The sequence below is a fragment of the Doryrhamphus excisus genome, linkage group LG7, assembly GCF_037039965.1.
Source record: "Doryrhamphus excisus strain RoL-2023G ecotype Guam linkage group LG7, RoL_Dexc_Guam_v1.1, whole genome shotgun sequence".
Taxonomy (NCBI): Eukaryota; Metazoa; Chordata; class Actinopteri; order Syngnathiformes; family Syngnathidae; genus Doryrhamphus; species Doryrhamphus excisus.
In genome coordinates, this window is record NC_136363.1 from 17,778,292 (window position 1) to 17,806,042 (window position 27,751).

General features: G+C 36.9%; 1 protein-coding gene and 1 long non-coding RNA gene across 3 annotated transcripts in view; one reads left to right on the forward strand and one right to left on the reverse strand.

The window, feature by feature from the left end:
• Positions 1–300: 300 nt before the first annotated feature.
• The window catches only part of LOC144899559 (uncharacterized), a 46,842-nt gene continuing 19,391 nt past the window's right edge, over positions 301–27,751 (forward strand). Inside the window, exon 1 of the long non-coding RNA XR_013627776.1 lies at positions 301–446. This is a non-coding gene — a long non-coding RNA (uncharacterized LOC144899559). The remainder of the gene's footprint in view (positions 447–27,751) is intronic.
• Positions 17,879–27,751, reverse strand: part of LOC131108714 (cadherin-7-like) — a 124,061-nt gene continuing 114,188 nt past the window's right edge. Inside the window, exon 11 of one of the 2 annotated variants that reach the window (XM_078792276.1) lies at positions 17,879–20,272. In XM_078792276.1, the coding sequence (XP_078648402.1) occupies positions 19,767–20,272 (506 nt within the window). In that variant the 3' untranslated portion in view covers positions 17,879–19,766. The remainder of the gene's footprint in view (positions 20,273–27,751) is intronic. The other variant, XM_078792277.1, reaches the window with a different exon arrangement.

Consider the following 27,751-nt stretch of genomic DNA (forward strand, 5'->3'; position numbering starts at 1 on the left):
TGTGTCAGTCATGTTATTGTAAGGATCGGTGAGACACACAAGCACCAGATGTTATTGGTGGAATTGAACCCTGGTCTCCGAGCTGTGAGGTCTGCGCACTCACCACTCGACCGCTGTACAGGCCCCAATTTAAGTTAAAAAAACAAAAAACAAAAAAACAGTGGCACGGCGGGCGAGTGGTTAGCGCGCAGACCTCACAGCTAGGAGACCGGGGTTCAATTCCACCCTCGGCCATCTCTGTGTGGAGTTTGCATGTTCTCCCCGTGCATGCGTGGGTTTTCTCCGAGTACTCCGGTTTCCTCCTACATTCCAAAAACATGCTAGGCTAATTGCCGACTTCAAATTGTCCATAGGTATGAATGTGAGTGTGAATGGTTGTTTGTCTATATGTGCCCTGTGATTGGCTGGCGACCAGTCCAGGGTGTGCCCGAAGACAGCTGGGATAGGCTCCAGCACCCCCGCGACCCTTGTGAGGAAAAAGCGGTAGAAAATGAATGAATGAATGAATAAAAAAAAACAAACGCAATATTTTAAAATCGCATCCATTGGGGTGCTGCAGTGACATCAGCCTCCCAGGCAGTATTGCAGAGCCATTCACCATTTTCTATGCTTTTTATGCTCCTCCAATGAAATGCAGCCTGTACTAAATATATATTGGGTATTATTATTGTGCCTGTGTTAGACCTCCATACTCTGCTACTGACCTGTAAATTATCATAATTTGACGCAATTCAGGTATGAATGATAATAATTCATATAGCGGGAATGTGTATTTGTAAAATAAAGATATTTCCAGAGGAGCCTATTATAAATACGAAGCAGCATTTGGTGCTGACATCCAATCAGCATCACAATTTTTTTGCCGGAGCAAAAGTTCCTCATTTAAAATGCATAATGCTAGCAGCGTGGGTGTCAGCTGGCGGGGGTAATTGCGCGGTGATGACGCCCCGCCCCCTCTTTTCATGCGCTAATTGAGCTGAAGGTCAAACGTGATCCGGTAGTCGGCGGGAGAAACAAGTGCAGAGGTGGCGTGAAAGCATGTGTGCAGGTGAAACGCCAACAAAAGATCTTTTTGTGCGCTAAGTGCTCCACTCGGCGGGAACGGACCCGAAAAGCCGCCTCACAGGAAGCAGCATGCGGCTGTCATGTGACTCATTTCAACAGCATACACATACAGTACGTGAATATACAATATACGCTGTATTAGCGCCAAAATAAAGTCATTACAAACCCAAAGCTGCTTCAGTGTCGGCCTGAGTGGGAGTGCATGGCGGGCTTCTAGCACGTATTGATCCTTTCACTTCTACGGCTAAGCCACGGTCACATGACCAGAGGCAGGACGACGCCTGCATATCACATAAGGATCAATGCTAGTCCGAGTTTACTGGACTTCATACTAATGACGTCCGTGGAGACTTAGTGGAATTTTTTTTATTACCGTCACAAAGGGGAGTACGGGTTGCAGCAAAGGGGTGTTCAAACTTTTTACAGCGAGGGTCACATACATATATAAATATATATACATAATGTATAATAAGTAGATTTATAAATGAAAAAGCAGAATGTCACGATGAATTTCGGTCTTTGCTTTTCTGAATATTTCTATTATTTTCCTCTTGTTTTGGCTTGTTTTATAATTATTAAAAAAAAAATTTATATTTTTAAAAAAAAAAAAATTCACCTCTATGTTACTACAATGACATTATTTTCCCAAATCCTCAAAAAATTTACTTTTAAATTTCAAGACAACTTTTCAAGACAAATTTTTATTTTATTCTCATAAAATTAGCTGTTTTTTTTCATTTTCTTTAATTAAAAAAAAAAATCAACTTTCTTCAAGTAAATCCCATAATATTTGGACTTTATTGCCATAACACAACTTTTTCCACAAGTACATTTTCCAAATATTCCTTTTTGTTGTCTCAATATTAATCACATTAATGCATATTATACTGTATTACATTATATTGTATACTTACTGCTACTAAAATTATTTCATTTTCTTAATATTATAATGTATTCTTGTAAAATTAAACTTTATTGTCATAATTCGTTTTTTTTATTTCTGTTTTTTTTCTAATTATTCTCGGAACATACATTTTTACACAACCTGATTTTCCAAAAATTCTTTGTGTTGTTGTCCCAATATTAATCATATTACCACATCTTATACTGTATTACATTATATTTTATACTGACTGCTACTAAAATTATTTTCTTTTCTTATTAATAATTTATTCTTGTAAAATTAAAACTTTTTCTCATGAGACTATAATATTTTTTTTTATATTTTGACTTTACTGTCATAAATTATTTTTTTCAGTTCTGCTTTTTTTTTTTAATAAAAAAACAATTTTCTAATTATTCTTGTAACATACATTTTTCCACAACCTGATTTTCCAAAAATCCTTTGTGTTGTTGTCCCAATATTAATCATATTACCACATATTATACTGTATTACATTATATTTTGGCTTACTGCTAATAAAATAATTTTATTTTCTTAATATTAATCATTTATTCTTGTAAAATTTAATTTGTGAGATTATAATTTTTTTCATCTTAATATTTTGACTTTATTGTCATGAATACATTTTTTTCATTTCTGCTTTTTTTTAAAAAACATTTTTCTAATTATTCTTGGAACATACATTTTTCCACAAACTGATTTTCCTTTTTGTTGTTGTCTAAATAATAATCATATTACGCCCCCCAAATATTTTTTTAATATTTTGGTTTAACACTACTGAAATGATTTTTTCCCCTCATATTATAATATATTCTTGAAAAATGTAAACTTTCCTGAGATTATAATATTTTGACTTTACTTTTGACTTTTGCTTTTTTAAACATTTTTGTAATTATTCTTTTAACATAAATTTTTCCACAACCTGATTTTCCAAAAATGTAGACTTTTTGTCATGTGATTAGACATTTTTTTCTTAATATTTTGACTTTGTCATAAAATGTTTTTTTTTCCATTTCTGCATTCAAAAAATATTTTTCAAATTATTTTTGAAACATTTTCTTCATAATTATGACTTTATTCTATTATCATTCTTATTATAATAAGATTATAATATTATTCTTTATTCTTTATTCTCTCTTCTTATACTTTTTCCACAACCTAATAAAAAAAAAATTACAACTTCATCTGTTTTATTTGTCTCTCATAATATTATAATTCTAAAAAAATAATGTTACTAAAATAATATACATATAACATTCATGTATGGATTGTCTTTTTTTGGCAATTATATTTTTAGAACATGCAATGTCCCGATAATAACCCCCAACCCACAGTTTGGACACCACTGGTTTAGGCACCTATCCAGGCAGCAATAGTTGACTTTTTCATGTTTGTTTTTGTTTTTTCTTCTCAGAGCAATGAGTCTTTGTCGCTCACTCTTTGTTGTGGGCGCCATTCTTCAAAAACCCGACAACTTCCTCCTGCTGCGACAGGCGCGGCACCGCCAAAATGAGAAATGACTTGCACGGTTTAGCCTCTTCATTTTCTCTTGCCTTATTACCAGCACACACACACACACACACACACACACACACACACACACACACACACTTTCACAGATGATTAGTGACGTCTTGTTACTCCAATCTGCAGAACAGAAAAAGTTCTTTTTTCCTTCTGTCCAAGTCCACCTTCAGTGACATCCGGTAGACGTAGTCGACTTTGACACAGTAGAGAGCGATGGCCGCCGCCACGCCGCTAATTAGCTGTCATTCATAATTGATTCAAGCCGGAATGGGAATAATAAATGGAAATTGAATTTTATTGGTGGAGTCTTGTCAAATACACTTACATGGAGAGCAGAGAGCCGATGTAAACATGCAAGATAACTTCATTAAATCAAGTTTAGTTCATCAGGGAAAAAAAGGCCTAGAGACAGATTGTTTATTTTTTTCTACTTGAGTACTTATAAACGTGACAAACATGAAAAGCAGGTGGATGATCAATTTTTACTGCAGCTTTTTAGGAAATTGCTTAGTGTTAATAATATTGCGTACTATATAACAATTGCAACAGTTACTAAGACATCAAGAACGTTTAGATCAGGGGTCTCAAACATGCCAAATGTGGCCCCAGGACACTTGTTTGAGGCCCCCCGCCTTGATATGAAAGTTTAATGTTAGTTTGATATAGATGCTGTATGGTATCATGTACCCCATGTTCATGTTAAAGGTTAAACAACTGTTAATCGTTATCCTCCCTATCCGTGTGGAAGTGGTAAGTTTTTGGCTATTTAAGTTTAAAGGAAATAACTTGAAGGCTAACGTTTAGGTCGCTAGCTCTTTAGTTTGCGAGTTAGCATGTGTCTCAAGACCCTGCAGTTGCGCAATATGTTGTAAATACAAAAAGTATAAATGTGACTATTTGTCATGTCTACAGGGCTCCAATAATGATTTGTTCATTTTATTCTGAAAAAAATAATTTGTCTACCCACCAACTATATGTGGTTTCTTAAGTTTTTATTATTTGCTGTTTTATTATTATTATTATTATTATTATTATTTATTTATTACTGATTTATTCTTGATTTGTTTATTTATTTTTCATGTTATTTTGTGCAGAAAAATAAAAGTTAAGTGGAATGTTTTATCAGAGCTTTTATTGTAGAAAATCGGAACCAAAGCACTGAAAAAGATTGTATATTTTTCTGTTTTTAATAAATGCGTTTTTTTGTTTTTTTTGGAAAACCTGATGCGGCCCAACCTTGCCCAGACCCTAGCTCCAGTGGCCCCCAGGTAAATTGACTTTGAGACCCCTGGTTTAGATGTTTTAGGAACGTAATAAAATCAATATCGATGTATTAGGTGCTACTTTTTTCGAATACTTTGAACCCTGCGGCTTACACAGCGCTGTGGCTAATTCATGGCTAAATTCTAATCTCCTTTATTGCCTATGTACGACTAGCTGTTTAAATACTCTGCCACTCGGGAGTCAGTTAGGAAACATTTGCACTCACAACTAACTTGTCAACCCAATGGAAGTGGCAGGAGGTCGTTATATAACAGTATAACAACAACCGTGTCATCTTACTGACATTTTAGTAACATTAAATTCATCACACATCAACTTAACACTCAAATTGTGTCCCTGACAATGCCACAAACGTTTCCCAATTTAAGTTCATTGATTCATTTTCTACCGCTTATCCTCACGGAGGTCGCGGGGGTGCTGGAGCCTATCCCAGCTGTCTTCGGGCAAGAGGCGGTGTACACCCTGGACTGGTGGCCAGCCAATCACAGGGCACATATAGACAAACAACCATTCACACTCACATTCATACCTATGGACAATTTGGAGTCGCTAATTAACCTAGCATGTTTTTGGAATGTGGGAGGAAACCGGAGTACCCGGAGAAAACCCACGCATGCACGGGGAGAACATGCAAACTCTACACAGAGATGGCCGAGGGTGGAATCGAACTCGGGTCTCCTAGCTGTGAGGCCTGTGTGCTAACCACTTGTCCGCCGTGCAGCCAGAATATAATATGTTACGCAAAATTGTCATTTCACGTAAATAATTTTGTCTTTAAGTCAACACAGAAGACATAGCTAACGTATTTTTCGGACTATAAGTCACACTTTTTTTCATAGGTTGGCTGGCTAGCTGTGAGGTCTGCACACTAACCACTCGACCACTCAACCACTGTGTAGCCCCAAATTTAAGTTTAAAATAAAAACAAACCAATATTTAAAAAATTGTGTTTGAGCAATGCATTCATCGGGGTGCTGCAGTGACATCAGCCTCCCAGGCAGCATTGCAGAGCCATTAACCATTTTCTATGCTTTTTATGCTCCCCCAATGAAATGGTTTCCTCAAACAAAATGCATCATGGTGAACTTCACATTTTTTTTTCATTTTAAACTTTATTTTTTCTATATTTGGTGTAAGGATTGAGTGTTAAGTTGCTGCGTGATGAGTTTAATGTTTACGATGAAACAGTTAACCGTTGTTATATTGACTCATGACCTCCTGCATTTGCCGATGGCTCGCCAAGCTCATTGTGAGTTACACAGAATATTACTAAAATGTAAATAGCAACCTTCGCACCATTGAGACGGCTCTAGCAATAACGCTTAACGTTATTAGCAATAACAACATGGGATGCTATCGCTATCGGGAGTTATTTAAATATATAAAACCTTTTAAATTGGCCCCCAAATACTTTTGATTTTTCAGTACCTACAAGAAGTACAGTACTAATTGACTGAGTTACTCATTATTTTTGTCCACATGGTGTACTTGACCCTGTTGATTGCTGCACAGGTCAGTGATATTAGTGTGTGTGTGTGTGTGTGTGTGTGGTAGATCCTCCTGCATTGTGTATGCACATATTGTGAGGTGTCGGAGTCATCGATGCAGTCCTCACAAGTAGCACATCATTAATAACGAAGAGACCTTTGAAGATCCTGCATAAATGTCTAATTAGGTTTGGTAACCTTTAGGAAACTCCAATGGCTGCATACTAAACAGGCGACGGGATGTGCTACTGCATGGCAAACTAAGAAGTCAACATGCGGGCCAGCGTGTTGACATTGAGCAGCTTTGTTGCCGAAAAGGTTGCAGCCATTCCGGGAGACAATGTATAAGGGGGCCGACGTGGTGGTGACAAAATATATCTTGTTTGTTATTGCCGTGGCCTTGCAGGTGTATGTTTTTTTTTTAACGTAACCATGACAAGCCGGCGTGGCATTTCAAATTTATCCCTCAAGTCTTCTCGCCACCAACGCATGTGACCTCTTGGTTTTTGTTCTGGGTCAGTTTTGGACTTTTTTTTTTGGACTGTGAAATGTCTTAGTGGGGCCTTTTTTTTGGCTGGGAGGGTGCACATTTTAAAAAATACAAAAAGGACTAGAGGCCAAGACTGTAATGTCAGAGCAAGGCAATGACTTCAATGTAGTCTACAGTGAAGAAAAATAAGTGTTTGATCCCCTATAAACCAGCAAGCATTCCGACCCCCATCGGCTATGGGCCGACGACATACACAAATTAGTCCTATTCCCCTTAGGAAAGAACTTCAAAGCTGAACTAACTATGGACAAAAACCACAGAAACCTTGGGAAAGACCAAAGAGCCGTCAAAATATCATTGGAATAGGTTACACATAGGCTACTCATAAGATATGAAAGACACCACTGTTGGTGCAATAATCCATAAATGGAACAAACACACAATGGGAAAGACCAAAGAACCCCTGGGACTAATTTGTAGACCCCCGCAAGATTGGAATAGGCTACATGCTAGCATTAACATTTTATCACAACCAGCTTGGTGAGAAAGACACTACTGTTATGTAATAATCCATAAATATAAGAAATCAATAGAACCGGCCCAGAAGTAGATGGCTAATGATGTCAAGGGAGTTGGCAGCACAGTATGGAATTGAATAATTTGAGATTCTTCCTAAAAAGACACATGTACATACCCGTCTCAATGACTGAAACAAGTCTGGTCAGAATGGAAATGAGGTCAGATGAAACCAAAATTGAACTCTTTGGAATCAACTGGACTCAATGTGTTTGGAAGCAGAGCTGAATATGACCAAAGAACATCCACATGGGGATGAATCCCAGTTCGGATCGACCAAAAGTATGTGACTTCACACACTTTGCATGTTTTTATGGAAGTAAACATTGCTTCAATTAGCGGCAATTTCAAGGATTTTGTGCAACATTTTCTGAACCAAATGATTTTGCGTAGGAGATACAGAAGAAAGAGGGCAAGGCTATGGCAGTTCTTGGAGAACTTGACTTCTGTTCCAAGTACGATGTGGGTGGATGTTGGAGTCAGGAGTGGTGGGACATTGCCGTGAGACTCTTCACTGACTCTTTAAAAATATATATATTTTGCCGCACGGTGGACGAGTGGTTAGCGCGTAGGCCTCACAGCTAGAAGACCCAAGTTCGATTCCACCCTCGGTCATCTGTGTGGAGTTTGCATGTTCTCCCTGAATAAAAGACATTTTGAAGTTTACCATGATGCATTTTGAAAATGAGCATAGAAAGCATCGAAAATGGTGGATGGCTCTGCAATGCTGCCTGGGAGGCTGATGTCACTGCAGCACCCCAATGAACGCATTGCTCAGACACAAATTTTAAAATATTGTTTTTGATTTTTAACTTAAATTGGGGGCTGTACAGTGGTCGAGTGGTTAGTGCGCAGACCTCACAGCCAGGAGACCCGAGTTCAATTCCACCTTCGGCCATCTCTGTGAAGTTCACCATGATGCATTTTGTTTGAGAAAACCATTTCATTGGAGGAGCATAGAAAGCAAAGAAAATGGTGGATGGTTCTGCAATGCTGCCTGGGAGGCTGATGTCACTGCAGCACCCCAATGAATGCGATTTTAAAATGTTGTTTTTTTTCAACTTAAATTGGGGACTGTACAGTGGTTGAGTGGTTAGTGCGCAGACCTCACAGCTAGGAGACCCGAGTTCAGTTCCACCCTCGGCCATCTCTGTGTGGAGTTTGCATGTTCTCCCCGTGCATGCGTGGGTTTTCTCCGGGTACTCCAGTTTTCTCCCACATTCCAAAACATGCTAGGTTGCTAACATGCTAATTGGTGACTCAAAATTGTCCATAGGTATGAATGTGAGTGTGAATGGTTGTTTGTCTATATGTGCCCTGTGATTGGCTGGGTGTACAGCTGGGATAGGCTCCAGCACCCTCGACGACCCTTGTGAGGATAAGCAGTAGAAAATGAATGAATGAATGAAACTCGTATTAGTGCATGTTTGTGTATTTATTAGATGCACCTTGTGCAAGTTGCTGTGTGATTAGTTTGATGTTCTTTGTCAGACTGTATATTATGAGTGCACTGATTGCTGATCCAGGGTGTACCCCGCCTCTTTGCCCAAAGACAGCTGGGATAGGCTCCAGCACCCCTGCGACCCTCATGAGGATAAGCGGTAGAACATGAATGAATGAACCACAACACCAGTCTACACAGTGGTCGAGTGGTTACACCTGTGTGGGTAGCAGGCCACACAGCTAGGAGACCAGAGTTCAATTCCACCCTGTTTGTCTATATGTGCCCTGTGATTGGCTGGCAACCAGTCCAGGGTGTACCCCGCCTCTCGCCCGAAGACAGCTGGGATGGATTCCAGCACCCTTGGCGACCCTTGTGTGGATAAGCAGTAGAAAATGAATGAATGAATGAAACTCGTATTAGTACATGTTTGTGTATACCATGAATCAGACTGTATATGAGTGCACTGATTGCTGATCCAGGGTGTACCCCGCCTCTTGCCTGAAGACAGCTGGGATAGGCTCCAGCACCCCTGTGACCCTCTTGCGGATAAGCGGTAGAACATGAATGAATGAATGAATGACCACAACACCAGGCTACACGGTGGTTAGACCTGTGTGGTTTGCAGGCCACACAGCTAGGAGACCAGAGTTCAATTCCACCACTGGCAACCAGTCCAGGGTGTACCCCGCCTCTCGCCCAAAGACAGCTGGGATAGGCTCCAGCACCCTCGGTGACCCTTGTGAGGAAAAAGCAGTAGAAAACGAATGAACGAATGAATGACAGAAGAAGAAAAAACATGATCAAAGATCATCTATATGACAGATGATGTTTGAGATGCATCATTGTATCCATAAGTAGTAAAAATCCCATGCATGTCTCAGTAGAGTTGCTATGAGATGTCATCCATGGTTATAGAGAAGTCACTGTGATATAATCTGCTCTGCTGCAGGAAAGGAAATTGCATGAAAGGCGACATTGTTCATAAAGAGCATCAATAACACGGCGGATGCTGACGACTTAGGACGCTTCCTGTTTGCCGTTTGCGGTGACAATAATCCTTCATGACATCATCTCAGGGGTGAACGGAAGGCAAGAACACATTGATCCAAATCTGGAAATACAATTTTTTTTTGTCTTAAAAGATCTAAATATGACCTTAGAGTTAAAAAAAAAAAAGAGGCGTCAGCGTAAATGTAGTGTGGCATCAAACACAGTTAGTGCAGCGAGGAAGGCTTCACCTGGCGCTGCTCGCCAAAGCAATATAAACACAGCGCATCCCAAGACGAGCATCACAGGCAGATGCACTCCAACATATTTATTATACACACACACACACACACACACACACACACGCTAAGGCTTGTCAGCGTGGCGCTAACATCAGAGGGGTTGTTAATGGAGGCGGACAGCATTTCCTCAGCAGCAGCCGTGTCCTGCAGCAGAGCTGGGAATTGGACTTACGGAATGTAAAGCACATAACACTGCGCCACCGTGCTGACATCCGAGAAGCTCATTAAGCTCCTGCGCCAATTCCCTCTTAAGTGAAATTCCAGGTGTGACTACACAGCATTACTGGGAATAAGTGTGGAATAAGAGTGTCAGATATTCCGCGTCCACGTCGCAGCGATGTGACAGATGTTTGATGGTTCCGACCACGGACGCTCGGATGTACAACAACTGATAGGGTTCTTTCATCTAGCGAGACTTTTGGAGATCCACCTGAGATCTTCCCTCCTGGGGCCTTAAAGACGCAAACGTGTCAACCAGTGTTGCTTTCCTGACATCTGCGGGGGCGTCTTTGGAGACGTCCAATTTTCCGAGTGAGGGAGCTAATGATGTGTTAATGCTGAATGGCAGACGCTGGGGAAACACACAAACTCCTGGGGGGAAGGGGGGGGTCTCTTCACCAAAATAAATAATAATAGGGAGGTGGCATAAGCGACGGAACTATGCAAATTACTGAAAGTAGACACATTTTTAATTAAAATACTACAAGAAATGCTCATTTTACCAGGAGTAGTTACTGAGGAACTACTAAAGAACTAATGACAAAGGCACATACATTTAGAGTAGTTACTGAGGAACTACTAAAGAACTAATGACAAAGGCACATACATTTAGAGTAGTTACTGAGGAACTAATAAAGAACGTATGACCAAGGCACATACATTTAGAGTAGTTACTGAGGAACTACTAAAAAATAAATGACCAAGGCACATATGTACATTTAGAGTAGTTACTGAGGATCTACTAAAGAACTAATGACCAAGGCACATACATTTAGAGTAGTTACTGAGGAACTACTAAAGAACGTATGACTAAGGCACATACATTCAGAGTAGTTACTGAGGAACTACTAAAGAACTCATGACTAAGGCACATACATTAAGAGTAGTTACTGAGGAACTACTAAAGAACTAATGACAAAGGCACATACATTTAGAGTAGTTACTGAGGAGCTAATTAGTAACTAATGACTAAGGCACATACATTTAAAGTAGTTACTGAGGAACTACGAAAGAACTAATGACTAAGGCACATACATTTAGAGTAGTAACTGAGGAACGACTAAAGAACTCATGACTAAGGCACATACATTAAGAGTAGTTACTGAGGAACTACTAAAGAACTCATGACTAAGCACACATACATTTAGAGTGGTTACTGAGGAACTACTAAAGAACTAATGACTAAGGCACATACATTTAGAGTAGTTACGGAGGAACTACTAAAGAACGTATGACTAAAGCACATACATTTAGAGTAGTTACTGAGGAACTACTAAAGAACTAATGTCCAAGGCACATGCATTCAGAGTAGTTACTGAGGAACTACTAAAGAACTAATGACCCAGGCAAAATTTTGAGTATTACCTGAGGAACTAATGAATAGAGCAGTTACTGAGGGACTAATGAACTAATTACCCAGGCAAAATTTAGAGTAGTTACTGAGGAACTAATGAAAAGGTAATGGGAATTGATCACTTATGCATATTAATTTAGAGTAGTTACAGTGGAACTAATAAAGCCCTAATGTACAAATTTAGAGTAGTGCCCGAGGAACTAATGAGTGGAGTAGTTAGTTGAACTAATAACGAACTTATGACAAAGGTACAAATTTAGAGTAGTACCTGAGGAACTAATGAGTAGAGTAGTTACAGTGGAACTAATAAAGAACTAATGACTAAGACACATACATTTAGAGTAGTTACTGAGGAACTAATGATGAATTAATGACTAACGCACACATTTAGAGTAGTTACTGAGAACTAATGAATTAATGACTAAGGCACACATTTAGAGTAGTTACTGAGAACTAATGAATTAATGACTAAAGCACACATATAGAGTAGTTACTGAGGAACTAATGAATAACTAATGAGTCCAGTAGTAATTCATGAAGTCGTAATGGGAACTAACAACTAACGCACAATTTTAGAGTAGTTACTGAGGAACTATGAAGAACTAATAACTAAGATACAGAAAGTAGTCGCCAAAGATAATAAAACTAATAATGAATGAAGGGAATTAATGATGAAGGCAAATACACTTAGAGTAGTTACTGAGGAACTAATGAGTAGTGGTTAGGGTTAGGTAGGGTGGTTCCTCATTAACCACGGTAATTGTTGAAAAGTAGCGTTTTGAGAATAAAGCTGTATAGTCGTAACATTTCAACAGTATGGAAATATTATGAGATTTAGAAAGTAATTTTGTTATTTTTTTGTAGTTCTTTGTAGTTTTACAAGGATAAATTTGCAATATTATGATTTTTTAGGGAATAAATTTGGAATTTTATGAGAATGAAGTTGTCATATTTCTAAGTTGGTAGATAAACTTCTATTTTATCATTTCTTTTTCCCAGAAATCCTAATTTAGTTGTAATTTCATCCATGAAATAATAAATATTAATGTGCTACCATGAAAAGAGGCTATACAGTAAAATGATAACATAATATTCCAAATGATACAATAAGAACATTTTTTGCTATTGCGTGGCTTTTATCTCCTAAGGTAGCGCTGGCTTGCGTGAATGCTAATCTCCAGATTGCTTCCAGAGGCTCCATCAGACGCCCCCCCCCCAATGCCCCCCCCCCCCCGGTGCGCCACAGCATATGTGCATTGTGATGGAAGGTAAAAGGAAATGACAGTCCATTTGAAGATGCTCAAGTGGCGGCGTCATGAATAATGCAGAGGGAGCAGCGAGCGGCTTCAAAGTTTATCGTTGCTTGGCTTGTCTCGCTTGGCGGAGAGACGACGGCGACGGCGGCGGCGGCGGCGAGATTACACCGACACCCGGCCGAGACCTGGTCAAACTCAATTAAATGAGACCGGGATAATTTGCTCTCCTCATTGTACTTTTTTTTTTTTTTATTGAAAGAAACAAAAGTGCGAGGCGGCAGTGGAATGATTAGGCGGCGTGCATGTAAAAATATGCAAATGAGGCTATGCAAATGAGAGGATGCGTGCATATTTTTGGCTAATAAGCTCAAAGGCGGTCGGATTGTGATGTTGCATCTATCAGCTCTTGATGGATTTGCGTGTGCCGCTGATAGATTGAAAGAAGGTGCACGAGTGCCGTTATAGCCTGCTGATCGCTTTAATCGTCCCATTGATAGATGATTTACTGGTCCCTCCTCATTTGCATGGCAAGCCTCCAAACCGGCTAAATCTCGCTCTTTGCCGCATGTTTGAATCCTTAGGAGAGTTCATTAGCCCCCTACCCCCCCCCCTCCTCGCCCAGCTTGTTGTAGCATGTAACTATTTTCCTTGTCGACATGGTAAACAAACACTTACGCCACCCACGCGTTCAGCGCTCCATCAATCCGGGGGTCTCGGCTAATGATGATGAAAGCGCGTTCAAGTACAAAGCGCCGCTAATTAGGCCGCTGTCGATTGCGCCTCATTAGCGCCAATGCTGTCCTGACAGGTTCTGGCCCGTCACCCAACATAGCGCCCCCCCCCCATTTGCTTCACATGCGATCAATGCCGAGGTCATCGTTTCTGGTTTACGAGAAGAAAATGTTACAATTTATAAGAACTACCCTCTCCCTTAGCAACCCGCTCAGAATTGTCGTCATTCAGCCATTTATACGTTTTTTTTTAAGGGCATGCCCCAGACCATCACACTACCACCACCATATTTTACTGTTGGTAAAATACGCCAAATGTAATTGGACACACACCTTCCAAAAAGATCCAACTTTTGTCTCGTTAGATCAAAGATCCTGGGAATCATCAAGATGCATTCTGGGAAAAAAGATTGTTTTTGTTTAGCAGTAATCGACCATTTTTGTCCAGTGTCTTTCTTATAATGGAGTCCTGAACTGAGGCCAAGTGAGGCTTTTGGATGTTGTTGTGGGGTCTTTTGTGACCTCTTAGATGAGTCGTTGATGTGTTCATGGGGTGTTTTTGGTTGGTCGGCCACTTGTGGATAATGGCTCTCACTGTGGTTTGCTGGAGTCCAGACTGATAGATCTCAATCAATATTACACAGGGCTATTTTTGTTCTCCCTCCATGGCTTACCCTAACACAGTGATTCCCAAAGTGTGGGCCACAGCCCCCTGGTGGGTCGTGGTGGTACTGCTTGTGGGCCACGAGAGGTCATTAAAAATCTGATTAATTTTTGCAAATATTATTTTTTTAATTTATTTTAATTTTAAAGTCTTTATTATTAATATTATTATTAATATTATTATTATTATTACAATATTACAATATTACTTATTTATAATAAAAACATGCTTAAAAACAATAATAATAGAAATACATGTATATGAATGAATGAATGAATTAAAAATAAGTAATAATAACAAAATCATATACAAAGTAGAAATATTGTATTATTTTATAATGTAAGAGGTACAATTTTGTCAGGATTATTACAATAATACTCATTACAATATTACAATATTCATTACATTTTATTATTAATATTACATTATTATTATTATATTATTATATTTTTATTACATTATTATTATTATTGTATTATTATATCATTACAATATTACAATAATACTTATTTATAATAAAAACATGCTTAAAAACAATAATAATAGAAATACATGTATATTTAGCCATATATCAATTATTATTAATAATAATAATTATTATTAATAATAATTACTACTAATAATAATATTATTACATTATTATATTATTATATCATTTGTCAAGATTATTACAATAATATTCATTACAATATTACAATATTCATTATATTTTATTATTAATATTACATCATTATCATTATCATTATCTTATATTATCATATTATCTTATCTTATATTATAATTATTATTACAATATTACAATACTTATTTATAATAAAAACATGCTTAAAAACAATAATAGAAATACATGTATATTTAGCCATATATCAATTATTATTAATAATAATTATGATTATTATTAATAATAATTAATAATAATAATATTATTATTACATTATTACATTATTATATCATTTGTCAAGATTATTACAATGATATTCATTACAATATTACAATATTCATTATATTTTATTAATATTACATCATTATCATTATCATTATCTTATATTATATATTATCTTATATTATCATATATTATATTATACTTATTATTATTACAATATTACAATAATACTTATTTATAATAAAAACATGCTTAAAAACAATAATAATAATAATAATAATAGAAAATGTATATTTAGCCATATATCAAATTAATATAAAAAAGAAGCCCTGCCATTGCCTAGTGACCAATCCAGGGCGAACTACAACTCTCGCCTAAAAGACAGGTGGGATAGGCTCCAGCAACCCCCGTGATAATAATAAATAATAAACCCCCAATAATAATAATAATAAATCTGCATGATCAATGCAGCCCTTCTAGGGATGCTAATGCTAATGCTACCTGAGTAAGTCAATGTTGTTTTCTATGGCTTTGCTATCCTGGAGTAGAAGGTAGAAAGCTGAGGGCGGCACAGCAGAAACGACGCTTCTTCATCTTGAATTTTTTTTTTTTTTCTCCTCATTCTTTCTGCATGGACTTATATTTCTTATATGTGCTTGGAACAATAATGCTATAATACAATATGAGGGCTAAAGTATTGGGACAACTGGTTTATTATTCATCATACAGGAAACGGGAGGTTTTTCTGCAAGATTATATAAACAGAGGATGATGTCAAAGGTCAAACTGGATGTTCCCGCCGTCAATATGGCGCTCTGATGACTCCGGGAACGTAACTGCTCATCACTGAGATTGAACCCCCTCCCCCACCACCACCGCTGATTGCCGCTAAGTATCACCCCCCCCCCACGGCGCCAGGCTTGTACGACGTGTTCATCTGATTTTGATTGACAGCTCCTCAATCAGAACTAACCGGCGTAAAAGACATGGAGTCAGCCTCCTTTGCCGCTAAAGAAGAGTCGGGCGTTAGCGGTTAGTGATCATTTCAAACGCCTTTTGTTTCAAAGTCCTCTTGTTTGTGTCGGGTTCAAAGCGAAAGAACGACCACGAGAGTCAATACCTTTGAGCAAGCGGCGCCATTTAGCCTGGAAATAAAAAAAAACAAAAAAAAGGACGCATCTAATAAAAGTCGGTTGCACACTCTTACATCAGAGTGAGCCTCACAGGTTCGCTTTTGTCCATCTCGGATTTAAAGTGGCCATTTTAGTCGTGGTATCGTCTATTATTATTAAAATTTTTTTTAATTAATATTAATGTTAGTTACAAACGTATAGTATAGCATTTTTTAATAATTAAATGCTACTAAAACGACATGACGTTTAAAGCTGATTCATACAAAAAAATCAGTATAATGTTTTTTTTTTGTACCATCTCATTAAATTAATTTGTGCTCTTATAAAATAACAATATAAAAAAAATCAAGAAAAAATAAACAGTTTATTAAAATAAAATAATATATTGTTCTATGGTAGTAAATACATAAATGCTGCAGTATATTATATGAAAAATACAGTATATTGAATATATGCTGTATATTATAATATAATAAAATATTGTAAAATATTCTACGGTTATAATTTTGTATTTGTAATTTTTTTAATGTAAATGCAGCCGCTTCTAACGACCATGAGATTTGTGCTCTTATTACTCTAAATAAAATAATATAAAAATTAAAAAAAATGTGAAAAAATAAAAAATAGAGAATATATACTGTATGTTATAATAAAATATAATATTCTATGGTTGTAAATGTTTTTTTAAATAACTTAAAAACATGAAATTTTATTTAAGATTTCTACAAAATTTTTAATAAAAAAATAATAATAAAAAAATAATAAAACCTTTATTTTAGTGTATATTATATAAACATTTTATTAATTGCTTTATATCGTATATTGAATATACCCTGTATATTTTAATAAAATATAATATTCTATGGTTGTAAATTGCTTTTAAATAAAAGCAAATAGAACATTTTTAAAAAGTTTTAATTAAAATAAAAAAAAACTAAAAAAAATTTAATAAAAAGTTTGTATTAGTGTATATTATATAAAAATCTTATTTATTTTTTTAATAGTTAAAAACATTATACCTTATATTGAATATATACTGTATATATTAATAAAATATAATATTCTATGGTTGTAAATTGTTTTTAAATAAAAACAAATATTAAAACACTTTAAAAATGTTTTAATTAAAATTTAAAAAATTAAAAAAAATATTAAATAAAAATTTTATATTAGTGTATATTATATAAAAATCTTATTTATTTTTTAATACAGTATATTGAATATACACTGTACATTATAATATAATAAAATACTAGAAATGTTGACATTCTTATTCACTTTTTATTTACTAATACATATTAATCAATATGTTAATGTGTGACGATAACCATAGCAGAGTCGATGATTGGATAGAAAGTAGAAATATGAACATGTGTGTCCTGGCTGCTCAGTAAGTGGCCAATAAGAATAGAGGAGTTGGAAGCAGGAAGGTAAAGACTCACCTCCCAGGAAAGTCATGCTGGAAGTTGGCGTCGTGTACTTGATTCCTTTAAAGGAGACAAGGAAGTATTTAAATCACATACATGCATATTCATGAGGATGTAAAGGTAATTGAACACGATTCACCGTAGCTTTGATCTCCTACTCCTGTCTTCCGTTGTTTGTCCCGTAAGTCCTGTAAGTCCTAAAAAGTCAATTCATTTTTATTTACCACACAAATCATAATGGAGCTGAATGCCAATTTTATTTCATGGTTTAAAAAAAGGGGGAGGGGGGGGGGAGAATAAATAATAAGACAACGTGTCCGTGACGGACGTAAGAAATGTGGAAAAAGACGATGTCTATCATACAGTGTTCCATTAATAAAGGTGACCGTACAAGCTGGACTACAGAAGCAAAAAACTTTCTTCGTCTTCTAGCGTCTAATGGCGGCAATGTCACTAACCCCACCCCCCACCCTAACCCCCCGGTATTCCAACCCGAACCACCTCGCATAATTGTTTTTAGCTTCCAAAACGAGGCAGCGCGAGTCAGAATTAAAAAAAAAACAACAAAAAAAACTGATAAACACGAAACATTTGAAGCAGCGTCTTTTTCATGATGTCACTTCCTTTTTGAAAAACGTGGACCCCCCCCCCCACCCAATTCCCAGTCTTCCCGGAAAACACATACAAATGACACTGATTTGCCAGCAAAGATATGTCCAACCTCCTATGGAAGGACAGGGACCACTCGGAAAGACGGACAATTCCTGTTTGGAATTAGCAGTCAGCATCTGGTGCCGATTCCTAAAGTCAAACTTTTCCTATTTTTCCCAGTCAAATCCATGCCAGGAAAGGACGTAAACAAACCCCAAAATGTCTTCCGTCTTTGTCTTTGACTCTCTCCCGCTGATAAGGCAGACTGAATCGCAAGAAATGACTCATTTCAAAATGGACGCTACGAGAAGACGCCATCGTTTTCCCCACACTCCCATTCCCGGTATTCCAACCCGATCCACCTCGCATAATTGTTTTTAGCTTCCAAAGCGAGGCAGCAAGAAGCGGAATAAAAAAAAACAAGAAAAACCCCAGATAAACACGACATTTGAAGCGGCGTCCTCGTCTCATTAGTTTCTTTTTTATGATGTCACTTCCTGTTTAGCGCAGCAGTGTTTGTAAAAACGTGGAACGCCCACCCACTTCCCAGTCTTCCTGGAAAACGCATACAAATGACACTGATTTGCCAGCAAAAACATGCCGCCCCCCCCCGTATGGAAGGACAGGGACCGCTCGGAAAGACAGACAATTCCTGTTTGGAATTAGCAGTCAGCGTCTGCTGCCGATCCCCAAAGCCAAACTTTTCCTAGTCTTTTCAAAGTTTTTCCCAGTCAAATCCATCCCAGGATGTAAACAAACCTCAAAAATGTCTTCCGTCTTGTCTTTGACTCTCTCCCGATGTTAAGGCAGACTGAATCGCAAGAACTGACTAATTTCAAAATGGACGCTACAAGAAGACGCCGTCGTTTCCCCACCCCCATTCCCGGTATTCCAACCCGAGCCACCTCGCGTAATTGTTTTTAGCTTCCAAAGTGAGGCAGCGGGAGTGGGAATTAAAAAAAACAACAAAAAAAAACCAGATAAACACGACATTTGAAGCGGCGTCCTTGTTTCATTAGTTTCTTTTTTATGATGTCACTTCCTGTTTTGCGCAGCAGTGTTTGTACTGCGACGCTATAAAACGTATACCCCCCTCCACCCACTTCCCAGTCTTCCCGGAAAACACATACAAATGACACTGATATGCCAGCAAAGATATGTCCCCCTTCCTATGAAAGGACAGGGACCGCTCGGAAAGACGGACAATTCCTGTTTGGAATTAGCAGTCAGCGTTCCTAAAGTCAAACCTTTCCTGTTTTTCCCAGTCAAATCCATCCCAGGACGTAAACAAACCCCAAAAATGTCTTCCGTCTTTGTCGTTGACTCTCTCCCGATGATAAGGCAGACTGAATCGCAATAAATGACTCATTTCAAAATGGACGCTACGAGAAGACGCCGTCGTTTCCGTAGAGGTCGGCCAGCTTCTTGAAACGCGGCCCCCAGTTGCTGAGGTAGTCGTAGTTCTGATCCGAGTCCGTGCTCAGCGACTCCAGCGAACTCAGCGAGTCGGCAACCGAGCCGCTGCCCTCGAAGGCGTACGTTTGCAGCGAGTCGTACGGCGGCGCCGACGGGTCCACGTCGGCGTCCTTCAGGCGTTCCCAAATGAACTCCCTGAAGACGACGTTATCCGGAAGGGACTTATAAGCCGGGCGGGATGGAGCGGTGTACTGGAAGAAGGTGGGCGTATCTGGAGTGACGTCTCGGCGTACGCTGGGGTCTCTGATGACGTTGAGGTTACGTAAGGCGACCATGTCGAAGGCCTCTGTGTCCTCCTCGCCGCCGCCTTCGTCGTCGTAGCGGACGATGTTCTCTCGGATGTCTCGCTCCTCCTCCAGGATGAGCGGCACCTTCCGCCTTCGACGCATGGTCACGATCAACAGCACCATCACTGCGGAGACACACGACATGATGGACTCAATACCCGGGTGACAAATGACGCCGTTTACTGTTGACGGCGCCATTAAGCGCCTCTGGGACACTTTAGCTCCGAAGACGCCCGACGCTTACAACAATTACCAAATCCGGATATTAGCTAAGTGTGCTAAAAAAAGGATAGGATGGACAACCTGATGACTCATTTGTCCGCTTTGATGGCTGTGCTGCTGACAGGACATGCATTACACTTTATGGTATATACGTACATTTACAGTAGAGTACATACATACATACGACCCTAAAGTATCCTTCATACTGTATATGACTAATACTACTCTAAGCATCCTTCTTTGGGATAATGCTTGGCTGCACGGTGGTCGAGTGGTTAGCAAATTGTCCATAGGTATGAATGTAAGTGTGAATAGTTGTTTGTCTATATGTGCCCTGTGATTGGCTGGCAACCAGTCCAGCTAGTCCAACTAGCATGCTAACTTGCTCCTATTTAGTGTGGAAGTGGTAAGTTTATGGCTTCTTTGTCCTTCTTCCCACTGTGTTTGAAATGCTTTCTTGAGTTTAGAATACAGTAAATACATCAGAGGCAAACTAGTTAGCATGCTAATTTGCTCCTATTTAGTGTGGAAGTGGTAAGTTTATGGCTTCTTTGTCCTTCTTCCCACTCCGTTTAAATGCTTTCTTAAGTATATAATACAGTAAATACATCAGAGACGAACTAGCATGCTAACTTGCTCCTATTTAGTGTGGAAGTGGTAAGTTTATGGCTTCTTTGTCCTTCTTCCCACTCCGTTGGAAATGCTTTCTTAAGTTTAGAACACAGTAAATACATCAGAGGCGAACCAGCATGCTAACTTGCTTCTATTTAGTGTGGAAGTGGTAAGTTGCTTCTTTGTCTTTCGTCCCACTCAGTTTGAAATGCTTTCTTAAGTTTAGAACACAGTAAATACATCAGAGGCGAACTAGTTAGCATGCTAACTTTGGAAGTGGTAAGTTTATGGCTTCTTTGTCCTTCTTCCCACTGTGTTTGAAATGCTTTCTTTTTTTTAAATGCTTTCTTAAGTTTAGAATACAGTAAACACATCAGAGGCGAACTAGTTAGCATGCTAACTTGCTTCTATTTAGTGTGGAAGTGGTAAGTTGCTTCTTTGTCTTTCGCCCCACTCAGTTTGAAATGCTTTCTTAAGTTTAGAACACAGTAAACACATCAGAGGCGAACTAGTTAGCATGCTAACTTTCTCCTATTTAGTGTGGAAGTGGTACGTTTATGGCTTCTTTGTCCTTCTTCCCACTCCGTTGGAAATGCTTTCTTACGTTTAGAATACAGTAAATACACAAGAGGCAAACTAGTTAGCATGCTAACTTGCTCCTATTTAGTGTGGAAGTGGTAAGTTTAGGGCTTCTTTGTCATTCTTCCCACTGTGTTTGAAAAGCTTTCTTAAGTATATAATACAGTAAATACATCAGAGGCGAACAAGCATGCTAACTTGCTCCTATTTAGTGTGGAAGTGGTAAGTTTATGGCTTCTTTGTCCTTCTTCCTACTGTGTTTGAAATGCTTTCTGTTTTTTTTAAATGCTTTAAGTTTAGAATGCAGTAAACACATCAGAGGCGAACTAGTTAGCATGCTAACTTGCTCCTATTTAGTGTGGAAGTGGTAAGTTGCTTCTTTGTATTTCGTCCCACTCCGTTTTAAATGCTTTCTTAAGTTTAGAACACAGTAAATACATCAGGGACGAACTAGTTAGCATGCTAACTTTCTCCTATTTAGTGTGGAAGTGGTACGTTTATGGCTTCTTTGTCCTTCTTCCCACTCCGTTGGAAATGCTTTCTTACGTTTAGAATACAGTAAATACACAAGAGGCAAACTAGTTAGCATGCTAATTTGCTCCTATTTAGTGTGGAAGTGGTAAGTTTAGGGCTTCTTTGTCATTCTTCCCACTGTGTTTGAAAAGCTTTCTTAAGTATATAATACAGTAAATACATCAGAGGCGAACTAGCATGCTAACTTGCTCCTAATTAGTGTGGAAGTGGTAAGTTTATGGCTTTTTAAATGCTTTCTTCAGTTTAGAATACAGTAAATACATTTTGGTAAATACAAATTGTCCGGTACTGAAGGTGTTGGGATCTATTGGCTCCTCCGCCATTTTGCTCATCAACCATCCAGAAGTCCACCATACACGCATCTGTAGAACCTCCAAGAAGAAACCATGACCGTCTGTGTCTCATACATTCTAGCTGAAAATAACCCGACGCCCAAGCAAACTGGCAAACGTCTAATGATCTTCCATCCATCAATGTCAGCCCGCTGCCAGTGAAATATCGCTCCGTGGGCGCCACATTTCTTTTCTAGGACCGAGCTGCGAAAAAGGAAGCAGATTCCATCCCACTTCAGAGTCGCTAATAAGGCGGCGAATGGAAGAAAAACGGACGCTGCAGGAGATGGATGGACATAGGCGTGAAGGTGGATGGAAGGTACTCAACAACATTCAACGTAGGGGGAATGATCATCTCCGGTGATGAGTTCAAGGAACTCATTGTCATTTCTGATTGATTCCTGCAAAGTGAATCACAAAGTGAACTGGAAGAAGCTTTCCAGGCAACTTCTTTAAGCTTTAGTGGCAGCCTGGAAATAAGCCAGCGTTCAGTCAGACACGACGGGCGAGGATGAGCTAGTGGACTGGTTGGAGTGGTGGTTGCACTCAATAAAGTTTTTTTTTTTTCCTAATTGAGCAGTTTCAGCGATCCACTTTGCACAATCAATGGTGAACAAGGTGACTCCCGGCACGCATCGCTGCAGGTACCTGCTGGTGCTTTATTCACTAATTTATCATCAGTATCTTCTTAGCGATGCTGTGTCTTTGCCTTTAGAGAAGTAAGACGCAGGATTAGAGCGAGGACCGACATCAAGAGTGGACCAAAGCGAAGAGACTGAATAGATGAAGGGAAGCAGGTGGGTGTTAAAAGCAGCAGGAACATTAACTCATTCAATCCCAGACATTTTTCCAAAAAACAGTATCAGCCATTTTAGACTATTTTGAGTTATTTTTCAAGGCACACAAAATATTGTGTTCTTTGGCCTTGAGAAAAGGTTGTAAAAGTTGAAAGAAAGGGAAACAAAAAGTTGTAATTTATGGAAAAATTAAGTTGCGGAAAAAGTAATGTGAATAAAGTCATTTTACGAGATAACGTACAAAAAGTAAATAAAAAAACTGCAAAAATTGAATTTTTTTTATGAGAATAAAGTCAAAATATTACAAGAAAAAGTTGTATTCCAGCAAGGAAAAATATCACAATTTTGACTCATAATGTGAGGAAAAATATTCAGTAGCTTCGAGTTAATATAAAAGAAAAATGTTCTAATATTTATAGGCATAATAGCTTGGGAAAATTATAATAATATATTAGGTATAAAGTCATTTTATGAAAATAATAATAATAATATATAATAATAATATAAATAAAACACTATGAAGAAATATTTGAAAAATAATAAATCACAGCCTATTAAATGGATGAAGGGACGCAGGTGGGTGTTAAAAGCAGCAGGAACATTAACTCATTCAAAAAACAGTATCAGACCATTTTGAGTTATTTTTCAAGGCACACAGAATATTGTGTTCTTTGGCTACATGAACATGGAACCTACCAAAAGAAAGATTTGACTCTCGTCTTTCATCAGAAAAAAAAACTTTTTTCTACCTTTTTCCGTTCTTTAGTAATCAGCAGTTGAATATAGGTAAGTTTCAGGAAAATATCAGTTTCTAACTAAAGAGAGAAAACCAGATTTTTATGAAAAAGATAACTTTCACTTCAAGAAAATAACTTGAATAATATGTTGGGATGTCTGATAACCATTTTGAGTTATTTTTCAAGGCACACAGAATATTGTGTTTTATGGCTACATAAACATGGGACCTACCAAAAGAAAGATTCAACTCCCATCTTTCAACAGAAAAAAAAAACTTTTTCTCTACCTTATTCCGTTCTTTAGTAATCAGCAGTTGAATATAGGTACATTTCAGGAAAATATCAGTTTCTGACTAAAAAGAGAAAACCAGATTTTTATGAAAAAGATAACTTTCACTTCAAGAAAATAACTTGAATAATATGTTGGGATGTGTGATAACTATTTTGAGTTATTTTTCAATGCACACAGAATATTGTGTTCTTTGGCTACATAAACATGGAACCTACCAAAAGAAAGATTCGACTCCCGTCTTTCATCAGAAAAAAAAACTTTTTCTCAACCTTTTTCCGTTCTTTAGTAATCAGCAGTTGAATATAGGTAAGTTTCAGGAAAATATCAGTTTCTGACTAAAAAGAGAAAACCAGATTTTTATGAAAAAGATAACTTTCACTTCAAGAAAATAACTTGAATCATAAGTTGGGATGTCCGATAACCATTTTAATCCACTCCAAATTGTCCATAGGTATGAATGTGAGTGTGAATGGTTGTTTGTCTATATGTGCCCTGTGATTGGCTGGCCACCAGTCCGGTCTGGTCGAAAATGAATGAATGAATGAATGATTATAGAAAACCTTTTTTACAACCTTCTTAATATGGTTTTTAACATGGCTAGAGCCCTCCAAACATGAAATAACACCCCTATAGTTAACTTTGCACATGTTTTACCCAATATAGTCGACAGTTGATATAATTTTTATTTGTGATTTTAATCAGGGATTATTGCAACTGTTGTGTCAAAACTGAAATAAAAGCCTGTTCCGGCGATCGGGTCTGGTGCTTGTGTGTCAATAACAATACTGCCACCTCGTGAGCAGTGTAGAATACAATGTCACTCACAGCATCTTTGAATGAGTCTTCTGAATGCCTTATATTTGTATTTTTATGTCATTTTTATGTTTCAATATGCTTCATTTAGGGACAAAAAATTAAAATTTGCTTCAAAATATATATATAAATATATATATAATAAATATTAATATAGGCCATATTCAACCACAATACTGCATGATATTTTAATTGATACATTTTAAAAAAAAACATCTTTTAATGAGTCTTCTGAATGCCTTATATTTGTATTTTTATGTCATTTTTATGCCTCAATATGCTTCATTTAGGCCAAAAAACGCATATTTGTAAAAAATATTAATATAGGCCATATTCAACCACAAAACTGCATGATTTTTTAATGATATATATTTTAAAAAAACATAAAAAGTGTGAAAAAAGTGGGTAATAAAGCACGCAGTAGACTTTCTTATAGGCGTGGCCAACACAGCTCATTAGCATTAAAGCTACAGACACACAAAAAACAGCATGAAAGCATTAATTCCAGCATCAAAGTATTTCCACTCACTTCCAATATAGTACTACTGCAGTACCTCTGAGACTTCATTGAAATGGCAGCACAATATAATAACACGGGACCTTTAACAATTCATTTTGTCGCTATTTTCCTCCCATATTCTTAAAATAATCTCCTTTTTCAAACTGTCACTACAATCCCAAGTAAATGACACTCAAATGTAAAACATGACGTCTTCGTTCTCTGCGCGGCGCCACAAATAATTACGCTGTTTAAACACATAAAAAAAAAAAAAAGTGCCGTCAAGCTTAAAGATCACAAGTGGCGTCTTGTCTGAGGACGTCAAAAACAGAGACAGACAGGAGTAACGGGAGAAAACAAGATGTGAACGGACAGGGAGACGGAAATAACTGGGTGCAGTTTTGTGTTTTTTTTTTTTAAGACTCTATATCACGTCCTAATTGGCCCTCTGGGGATTTGGCGCGTTGCCTCACCTATGCTGCTAAATGAAGGCACTGGATCTTTTCCAGTCAGCTGCTGGGACACTTTGACCGTCGGTGGGGTCCATACTTCATTAAAATTGAGGATGTAGAAGAAAACTTTACGTCGTGATAATTTGAAAAAAAGGACTCAGACAGAGGACGTCAAGTACAAAGCAGCGGTTTTATCACAACAACACATTATGTTTTGATGGAAAGAATGGTTTAAACTGTAAATATGACCATAAATATTATATCAGATCATATCAGTATGGTGTTTTTCCGCTGATAATGGAGACAGGAAGTCTATCTCACACCTCAGGAAGAATCTCAAAAGTTTGGAGACACTTCTCCAAACTCTACCATATTACTGAATAAGAAAGTGTCTCTAAACTTTTGACTGGTAGTGTTTATACTAGAATATCAACTCACTGGCCTCCTTCAATGCCACTTGTCCATCGAAGGTGACTTCCTGGTTCAGTATAGTACTGATACAGTGGTACAGTGGGACCAAAACCCCCCAAAAATAAACAGCAGCAAACATGTAAAAATCCGCAGTCATTTTACAAGAATAAAGTCAAAATATTAAGGGGAAAAACTTGCAATCTAAAAGAAAAGGGTGTAATTTTACGAGAATAACAATTTAAGCAGCATAAAGGGTTCAGTATAGTACTGATACAGTGGTATCCAACGTGCAGCCTGGGGGCCAAACCCAAAAAAACCAAAACAGCAGCAAAAATGTAAAGATCTGCAGTCATTTTACAAGAATAAAGTCAAAATATTAAAAGGAAAAACTTGCAATCTAATGACAAAAGGTTGTAATTTTTTAAGCAGCATAAAGTTGAAATAAAGGGAAAAAACAAAAAAAGTCATAATATGACTAATTAGAAACAAAACAAATAAAGTAATAATATAAAATAATAATATAATTATTAATTATATTTATGTAATATAATAATATAATATAAAATAATAAAATTTATGGAAAAATTAAGTAATGTGAATAAAATCATATTACAAGATGAAAACTTACAAAAAGTAAATAAAAAACTGCAGAAATTGAAAAAAATTTATGAGAATAAAGTCAAAATATTACGAGAAAAAGTTGTATTCTAACAAGGAAAAATATCTTGTACTCGTAATGTGAGGGAAAATATTCAGTAGCTTAGAGTTAATATAAAAGAAAAATTTATCGTCATAATAGCTTGGGGAAATTATAATAATATATTAGGTATAAAGTCATATGAAAATAATAATAATATATGATAATATAAATAAAACACTGAAGAAATATTTGAAAAATAAAAAATAACAGCCTATTAAATGTACTATTAAGTTTTATTATATTTTAAATATTTTTATTATGTTTTATTATATTATATTAAGTAAAAAGTAAATTAAAAACTGCAGAAATAAAAAAAATGTAATTTTATGAGAATAAATATTACGATAACGTTTTATTGTAATGTGAGAAAAAATATTCAGTAGAAAAAAAAGTTCTAATATTTATAGTCATAATAGCTTTGGGAAATTATAATAATAATATGAAGTCATAATATGAAAATAATAATATAATAGTAATAATAATAATAATAATAATAATAATGATAATGATAATAATAATAATATAATATAATATAATATAATATAATATAATATAATATAATATAATATAATATAATATAATATAATATAATATAATATAATATATAATAATAATATAAATAAA